The 10,000-nt window shown below is 43.6% G+C and overlaps 1 protein-coding gene across 1 annotated transcript in view; it reads left to right on the forward strand.

Annotated features, from left to right (window-relative positions):
- The window catches only part of LOC118494518 (BCL-6 corepressor-like), a 27,440-nt gene that overhangs the window by 14,821 nt on the left and 2,619 nt on the right, over positions 1–10,000 (forward strand). The window contains exons 3-4 of the mRNA XM_035998830.1: positions 1–645; positions 2,011–3,484. The exon at positions 1–645 is cut by the window's left edge and continues 1,628 nt beyond it. Coding sequence (XP_035854723.1) covers positions 1–645; positions 2,011–3,484 — 2,119 coding nt within the window. The remainder of the gene's footprint in view (positions 646–2,010; positions 3,485–10,000) is intronic.

Consider the following 10,000-nt stretch of genomic DNA (forward strand, 5'->3'; position numbering starts at 1 on the left):
AAGTCAAATCTACGGCGACTCATACCTCCCTCCTGGCTTAGGATACACCAACCGATACATCCCGTACTCAGTTGCTGAGAATATGTCCTTGCAACGCATGACAATACCCGGCAAAGGACCTGTTTATACACACCCAGCCTTGCTTGGTAACAGCAGTTTTTACCCACAAAAACATGGACTTCCATATATTGGAGTACATCCAAACCAGGGTGACTTCATGACATACCAGAACTCCCAAGGAATGGCGTCTCCGTCTGTTTCCTCCCACGCTGGTCTTGAGCGAATTGAAACCCAAGATAAAACCTGGAATCTAGAGCCATACAGGAACCAGGAAAGACTGGACGTTGACAGCTCCCAAAACAGGGACAAAGAGAGAGAAAAGTCCACAACCAAAACCATAAAAGCTTCAAGCAAAAGCCTCACTTGTACCAGAGAAGATGTTGTTTGTATTGACCTGGTGCGGGATGAGCCGGATGAAGATCCGTGCATCAGCAAGCACAGCGCTACCTTCAGAGATTCCTCCAGGCTTGGCGGCAATGGCTGTAACCAAATCCAAGAAAGAGATCCTCCGAAACCCCTTCCTCCCAACCAGGCTGCCGAGCAGAGACAAGACTTAAAACCCAACAAGAACAGAAATAATTGGAGGTAAGAAATGTTTTAAGCACCCCTAGCGGTGGCGGTTTTAAACACGTCATTAACGTTGTGAAACGGTCACAGTTTGGTTAGGTAGGAAAGAAAGAAAGAAAGAAAGAAAGAGCAATTTGTTTGAGTGTAACCCAAACCAATCAGTAACAGGGCCCTATTTTAACGATCTAAGCGCCTGGCGCAGGTGCGTTTAGGGCGTGTACGAATCCACTTTTGCTAGTTTGACGGCGGAGAAAAGGGTCCGTGTGCCGGGTACATGGTTCTAAAGGGTTGTACTTAGTGTCTTCATTAATCAGAGGTGTGTTTTGGGCGTAACATGCAATCAACCAATCAGAGATCATCTCCCATTCCCTTTAAAAGCCAGGCGCGTTTGGACCTTGGAGCATTGCTGTTATGATGGAGGATTTGCACCGTAATATTTTTATTTGTAATCTTCTGCATGTGTGTGTGTGTGTGTGTGTGCTGCTGTGCGTCCCTGTGTGTGTAACAAGCATAGTGTGCGCACGCTATGCACAAGCCTAGGACCATTTTACTAATTCTCTGTTAAAATAACAATGAAATGCTGCGTTATTGACTTTAGACCAGGTTTTTGTTGGTCAATGGTGCCATCACTTCTTGCTGCCTCAAAATAGCAATACGCCCAGAATGCACCTGAACACACCTCCCTGTAAGACCAGCACGCCCAGAATGCACCTGAACACACCTCCCTGTAAGACCAGCACGCCCGAATGCACCTGAACACACCTCCCTGTAAGACCACCATGCCCCGAATGCACCTGAACACACCTCCCTGTAAGACCAGCACGCCCCGAATGCACCTGAACACACCTCCCTGTAAGACCAGCACGCCCAGAATGCACCTGAACACACCTCCCTGTAAGACCAGCACGCCCAGAATGCACCTGAACACACCTCCCTGTAAGACCAGCACGCCCAGAATGCACCTGAACACACCTCCCTGTAAGACCACTATGCCCATGGGCCACAGATGGGCGCAGGTGCATTTGCTGTTTAAACGACGTGGGTGCTGGACGGTCTTAAACTAGCAAAGACACTTGCGTTGGGCTTTGCGCTGCACCGGGTGCAGGAAAGGGTCCAGAAAGAAAGAGCAATTTGTTTGAGTGTAACCCAAACCAATCAGTAACAGTGTTCTTTTGTTTTGTTAAGAAGGTATGATTTAAATTTTGTTTCATATTTATTTTCATTATCTGCCCAAGATCTTCTTGTTGTAGTTTGATGAAATCTTAAGAACAAAGGTAACTCTGTAATCTGCAAGTGCCTTTTACCATTCCAGTGTTGATTGTAAAAAGAAATGTAATGTTGACAACATCCTCATCAAAACTCTTCCTGTTTTCATCCTCCTAGTGACGACGTCCCAGAGGAGATCCCCGAAAAGGAGGAGGCCCTTAGTCCGATCCCAGACATCCCAGAGGAGCAGACAATGCGCTGTGCTCGGACTTCTCAACAGCAATATTCAAGAAAACATAAAACTGGAGCCTCTGGTGTTACTGAAGACTCGATAACGGGTGTCCCGAGTGGTCGGAATAGGCCTCACGTCAATACATACCCCGAGCAAGACCCTTCCAGAAATGGCATCCCATTAGATCCTTTTGGCAAGGACCATTCAAATGACAACGCCAAATCTAGCACCACCGTGGGAACTGAAGAGTTCCCAAAGAGTTCGTCCTTTGGGGACCAATGTCTCTCAGAAAATCCAGCTTTTAATCCCCGGATTTCAGCTTTAGGAGTTATGAAAACCAGGTCTCCAGTGTGTGGTAACATCGATCCAAGAAGTCCTACGTGCAACAGCGGAGATCCAAACGTTGTCAACAGAAATCTTGCGGGCTCGTGTGTCGCGAGTGGTTGGAATAATGTTGGTGAGAGTAACGAAGGGAAGTCAAAGGCCTCAGCAAATACAAACGTTAACCCCGAGCTAAACGCGTCCAAAAACGGCAACAAATTGGGTCCTTTTTGCAAAGAAAGTTCTTCAAATGACAACAACAAATCTAACAACTCCATGGTAGCCAAAGAGTTCGCGAAGAATTCTTCCTTTGGGGACAAATGTCTCTCAGAAAGTCCGAAGTCTAATCCCCGGGTTTCGGTTTTGAACACTAGGGCTCCATTTTGTGTCAACTCCAACCCAAGAAGTCCTACGTGTAACAGCAGAGATCCAAGTTCAGCCAACAGACATTTTGTGGGTCCATGTTGCCGAAATCTGACGCCTCTCACTTCTGAAGCCAGGCCTTTCAGCGGAACAACCATCAACCCTGTGTCTCTGAACGTAAGGAGCGTCAATGCCGGATTTACAAATTGTGAAAACCGCAATGCCACGCGTCCAGATTGTGGAACCAATCTCAGAGCTCCTGCATGTGGAAGGAACTGTTTTAGTTGTCCAAATTGCAGAAGTACACCCTCTAAAGGTGAGTCTTTTGGATATACCCAGCCATGTGTACATCACAATCCCAGGGCTCTTACATTTGGAAACAGTTTTCCTCGAGGCCCAACCTGTCGGCACATTTCACCTGGAAACACTACAAATGGAGGCTTTAACTTGCCGGCAGATCTGACTCAAGAGGACCGAAAATACGAAGGTCTTTCCTCCGATGAGGCAGCAAACTCCGGCCTCAGCTGTGGAGACATGAACGAAGATGCTCAGGACAACGTGGATCTTCTGGTAGATGAGGAGGACGAGGGATCTTGCTGCAGTAAAGGCCGGCGCTCCGGCCTCACCAAACGCATCGCCAACTCATCCGGCTACGTGGGCGACCGCTTTAAATGCATGACCACAGAGCTCTACGCCGACTCCAGCAAGCTGAGCAGAGAGCAGAAAGCACTTCAGGTAAGTCTACGTTTACTTCTGTTACATCTAGGGATGCACCGAATCCAGATTTTTTGGGGTTTGGACGAATACTGAATCCACTGGTTAAGATCCTGAAACTGAATACCGAATCCTCCTCCCATCCCCAGTCCATTAACACAGTAAACACATTAATGAAGTAAACAACGTACACAGCCTCTGAAATAGTTAAAAAGGCGACATAAAGGCGACATAAGTAGGTGCTTTGAGACACAGCCGGTGTGTTTATGCATCTCTCAGTGTTCAGTCCCTCGCGGTAGCACTTTGTTAGACTGCTTACCGTACGTCCACACCGCCGCCGACTTGAGCTGCAAAGAAGCTCTGGCCGCCCGGTCAAGGACGCTGGTCAGAAAGTCCGGGGAAGCTGTTTGAGGCTTTGGCCGCTCTGACGTAGCAGCATTCTATGTTCATCATGGAAAAAGATCAAGCAGCCACTGCACGGCCAATACACTGACACTAGAAACCTTTTATAAATGACATATATAATGACAGAATGTGTATTGGTTGTTGGTCGCAGCGGTGTCTGTTAGCAGTTAGCTCGCTCGTTAGCCGCTGAACCGCAGCAGCGTGCAGGCAGAGCGAGCAGCCGCCAGCTGTTGATCCGTGCAGGACTTCACCGTGAGCGGACTGTTTAGAGACCATGTGACCGGCAGGTAACGTTAACTGGTCCCTATACGCAAATATCATAAATGATAGGGAACCCAGCAACGGCTCCTTTTTCTCTGAACTAATGTTTTGGTAGGAACCAAAGTTTACATCGTATGTTTCTCTGGAATCAGCCAGCGTGAAGGACGTCTATATTCTGATTGGTTGCCGCTGAACCGCGTCATAGCTCATTACCATAAAGTTGACCTACTTTCAACTTTCTGATTGACGTGACGGCGACAGATTTTCCGCTCCTTGCAGCTGAGAGAAGCAGCTTCCATTGAAAATGAATGACTTCCTGTATCTTTAGAAGATCAAGTCGGCCGCGGTGTGGACGTACAGTAACAGCTGCAACACTGGATCGTACTTACTTTAGCTACGTAGCTAGCCAACATGGAAGCAGCTATCAGAACCCAAAAGAATGATCAACTTTGGACGTTTTCCCAAAAGACTGGCTTGTTGTGGCCGGAGGTTTTACGGATGAAATCTGGTCTGATTTGTTGTGTAGAATGAGAAGTTATAACAAGGGGATTACTTTCTCGTTCCCCTCCTCCTTCGCTCGTTTTTTTCTCTTTCTGGTTCTTGTTTTTCAGCGCTGAGGTCACGTTAGGATAACACACCGTGTGCGGTTGGTGTGTAGCTTCAGGCAACCGTTATCTCGCTGGTTTCTCCCCAAAAACAAGAAAATGGAGGCAGAGAGAAGTCTCTCTTTTTCTTTTCTCTTTCGGTCTGTCTTTATATATCTCTCTCAGACTTTCATCTCTCTCTCAACATCAGCTTTTTGCTCTATTTTTGTTTCTCTGTGTGTGTGTGTGTGTGTGTGTGTGTGTGTCTGTGTGTGTGTGTGTGTGTGTGTGTCTGTGTCTTTGTGTGTGTGTGTGTGTGTGTGTGAATATGTGTGTGTGGCTGTGTGTGTGTGTGTGTGTGTGTGTGTGTGTGTGTGTCTGTGTCTTTGTGTGTGTGTGTGTCTGTGTGTGTGTGTGTGTGTGTGTGTGTGTGTGTGAGAATATGTGTCTGTCTGTGTGTGTGTGTGTGTGTGTGTGTGTGTGTGTGTGCACGTGTGTGTGTGTGTGTGTGTGTGTGTGTTGTTTCTCTGCCTCTCTCTTCATCGCTTGTTATTATTCTTCCTCTTCACCTCCTCGTCCCCCTCGAGATCCCCCCCTTCAACTCAAATTAAATTCCTCCTCCTCCTTCCTCTCCTCCTCCTCCTCCTCCTCCTCTTCCATCCCTCGACACATGGAGGATAGAAAGTAGTACTTTTAATGAAATCCTCTTCCTTTTTCTTCCTCTTCTTCCTCATCCTTATAACCCAAAATAGCCTTGACAACTAAATAACAACATAAATAAGAACTACACATCCCATCAACCAGCGTCTCTTTGTGCTGAATGAATTGGACCAAAAGGACGCAAAACAAACGCCTAAACTGTAACCTAATAACAAATCTAATCTGTGAAATTCATAGCGTAACCTAAGATGCTTTGAGTTGCATTTTGGGAAATGTAGGATGCAGTTTTTTGGAGTTTGACCCATACTAGTTTCATAAAGTGAGGATAACGTGATGGATAGGGACGTAACGCTGCACGGTGAATGGGTTAGAAAATGGATATAAATGTTGATTGTGAATACCGACCAGATCAAGTTACCACGAACACGTTATATATATATATATATATATATATATATATATATATATATATATATATATATATATATATATATACAAGGTGGTGTATCGGACGGGGGTTAGATCCCCACAAGTTTAAAAAAAAACAACGGATATTGTGTATATTAATGAGTTTGATGGATTGATTACTTGACACGAACGCACACACACACACACACACATGCACGCACACGAATGCGCGCACACACACACACGCACGCACACAAACATGCACACAAACGCGCGCACACGCATGCACACACACACACAAACATGCACACACACGCACGCGCACACACACACACACACACAAACATGTGCACACACGCACACACACACACACACAAACATGCACACACACGCGCGTGCACACACACACACACACACAAACATGTGCACAGATAGACACACACACAGACACACACATAAAAACATACACAGACACACACAGGATTCTTTGTTTCTCGTCACATCTACACGTTTTTTTTGTGTAAAATTTCAGGTTTTTGCGATCGGTTTAAAATCAGCTGTGAAAGTAAGGAAGTTAATTAATGACAGAACGTTGTTGTTGTTGTTGTTGGTGTTGCTGCTGTTGTTGTGATAATGAAATATTCCACAGTGTGAATGTTCAGTGTGAGTTGAAAGCATCGACAGAAGGAAGTCATTCTCAGTCTTTCAGGCTGAATGAGTTTTTAAAATTTGGTTGTGGACACATCTGAGGATCTGACTGTCCAGAGATAAGCAGGGGACCAAGTCACCAGTCCCTTCAGAAAAACGTGATTATGCAATCTCATAATTCAATGCATAATCAGCCAAAGTCCGCATATTTATTTCGGGGGCCGCATTTTTTCAAATACGCCGCACTTTCGCCGCATAAATTGCCGATTTCCGCGCAAAATATGCGGGGCTTGCATGATTTCATAATCCCCGCATTTTCGTTGCAAAAAAGTCACACATATATCTTAGCAGAAAGTTGAAAAATGTTGCGTTTACTTCACACAACAGCAGCCGTTTTCCCCTGTTGCCATGGGAACGTTATGAAGCTGCAAATCCCGCGATGAAGCTGCGATGAAGCCATGATGAAACCGCGGTTTTTGGGGTTGGAGGTTGATTCCAGGGCTGTTTCTCTTGTTTAATACTATACCAATGGCAAATATTGTTGTTTCCATCAGTCACTAAAAGTTACCGTATAATCGGCAGATTGCCACCAGACTCCATTAAGAAAACCAGTAATTTAATCATCGTTAAACACACTTCATTCAAAGACGACAGAAACAAAAAAAAAACTAATTAAAAGTACTTTCTAAAGTTCTAAACTATTAAACTTTTAATGTTTACTTTTTTTGTGGAACTTATGTAAACTTTAAGGACAAAATTGAACATCACAAATGACAAAGGAATATGCTAAATGTTTGATGTAAAATTGAACGAATTTGCATTGGACTTTTGAATGGTTAAAGTGACAAATGATTTTTTTTTTGCAAGTTCCCGCAATTTCAGCACATAAAATTGCATAAATATCCCGCATATTCCATCGCATTTTTTTAAGAAAACGTGCCGCATAATCAAGGATTTTTGCCCAAAACAATCAAGGACTCAGTCATGTTTCCTGTTGGTTGTTGAGGCAGCAGTTATGTGTACCTGTCTCGTGTTTTGGGTCCTCGCTGTCGGCTGTCAGGCTGTCGTTTCCCTGCGGAGACGGCGAGGAAATGAACTCACATTTGGCTGCTTGGCGCCTCGGGCGCTGCCGGCTCCGGACGGCGGCGTCTGATGGATTTGTAGATCGTTTCACGGGCTGTTAATCTTTAAAATGGGTTTGTGGTCGGGGCAAAGTGGGGTGAGTGAGAAACACAGGGAGCGCACGGGGAACAGTTACCAACGGTTACGAGCTTTGGCTCATCTCGCTGTAGCGGGAACATCCTGGATGTCTGACGGAGCTGCAGTTTAGATTAATTAACACACACACACACACACACACACACACACACACAGAGACACACACACACACACACACACACACAGAGACACACAGAGACACACACACACATACACACACACACACACACACACACACAGAGACACATACACACACACACACACACACACACACACACAGAGACACATACACACACACACACACACACACACACACACAGAGACACACACACACACACACACACACACACACAGAGAGACACACAGAGACACACACACACACATACACAGAGACACACACACACATACACAGAGACACACACACACATACACACACACACACACACACAGAGACACATACACACACACACACAGAGACACACACACACACACACACACACACACACAGAGAGACACACACACACACACACACACACACAGAGACAGACACACACACACACACACAGAGACACACACACACAGACAGACAGACAGACACACACACACACACACACACACACACACAGACACAGATGCACACTCACACTCTCACACACACACACACACACACAGACATGCACAGGCAAACACACACACACACACACACACACACAGATGCACACTCACACTCTTACACACACTCTCTCACACACACACACAGACACAGATGCCAACAGGGAGTTTATTTCTCAGAGTCTGAGTCAGAGCGGTTTCTCAAAGTTTATATTTTCTCTTGTTTTCGGGGTTTAAGGAAGTGAAATCCTGAAGCTTCCTGATTCTCGGGGCTCCGGCTGAGATTTCTCCTCTCTGTGACAGCTGATGTGGTCCAAACACGGATCTGTTTATAGGAACTATCCCCCAAAATATCCCCCCAAACATCTGTAGCATTCCCCGGAGGAGCTGCATGTGAGAACACAAACATGTGAACAGCAGGGCGTAACTCTGGCTGCAACTATCTACAGACGTCCCGGGACACGTCTGCACGCATTTAGACAAGGGACAACAACATCGGGAAATTGTAGAAAAAAAACTTGGAAAAAAACCCTCAAAAACAGCGACAACATCTTGAAATAAATGTCCAAAAATACCTTGAAAAAAGTTGACAAAAACCATGAAAAATAAAACTCAAAAAGCAAAAATACTTTGAAAAAAGGTGCCAGAATATCCAAAAAAATGTTAAAAAAAAAAAAACTCAAAACGGCGACAAAACCTTGAAAAAATGTCCCCAAAAATACCTTGAAAGAAAATGACAGAACATCCAAAAAAATCTTGAAAAAAAAACTCAAAAAGGCGACAAAAACTCAAACAAAAAAAATGTTCAAAAAATACCTCAAAAAAACCTTGAAAAAAACTCAAAAACCAAAAATACCTTGAAAAAAGGTGCCAGAATATACTAAAAAATGTAAAAAAAAACTCAAAACGGCGACAAAACCTTGAAAAAAATGTCCAAAAAAACTTGAAAAAAACCCCTCAAAAACAGTGACAAAATCTTGAAAAAATGTTCAAAAAATACCTTGAAAAAAGCGACAAAACCTTGAAAAATAAAACTCAAAAAGCAAAAATACTTTGAAAAAAGGTGCCAGAATATCCCAAAAAATGTTAAAAGAACTCAAAAAGACGACCAAAACCTTGAAAGAAAATGACAGAACATCCAAAAAAATGTCCAACAAAATCTTGAAAAAAGGTGCCAGGATATCCAAAAAAAATCTCAAAACGGCGACAAAACCTCCAACAGAATCAACAAAAAGTTAGAAAAAGAAATGTCCAAAAAATACCTCGAAAAAGACGACAAAAGGTGCCAAAACATCCCAAAAAATGTAAAACAAAAACTCGAAACGGCCAAAAAAAATTGAAAAAAAAAATCAAAATGGCGACGAAACCTTGAAAAAATGTCCCCAAAAATACTTTGAAAAAAGGTGCCAGAATATCCAAAAAAATGTTAAAAAAAAATCTCACAACGGCGACAAAACCTTGAAAAAGAATTCCCAAAAAAATACCTTCAAAGAAAATGACAAAACATCCAAAAAAATCTTGAAAAAAAAACTCAAAACGGCGACAAAAACTCCAACAGAATCAACAAAAAGTTAAAAAAGAAAATGTTCAAAAAATACCTAAAAAAAACCGACAAAAACCTTGAAAAATAAAACTCAAAAAGCAAAAATACTTTGAAAAAAGGTGCCAGAATATACAAAAAAAATCTTGAAAAAAGAAAACAAAAAAGGCGACAAAAACTCCAACAGAATCAAAAAAAGTA

The sequence above is a fragment of the Sander lucioperca genome, chromosome 24 (genome assembly GCF_008315115.2).
Source record: "Sander lucioperca isolate FBNREF2018 chromosome 24, SLUC_FBN_1.2, whole genome shotgun sequence".
Lineage (NCBI taxonomy): Eukaryota > Metazoa > Chordata > Actinopteri > Perciformes > Percidae > Sander > Sander lucioperca.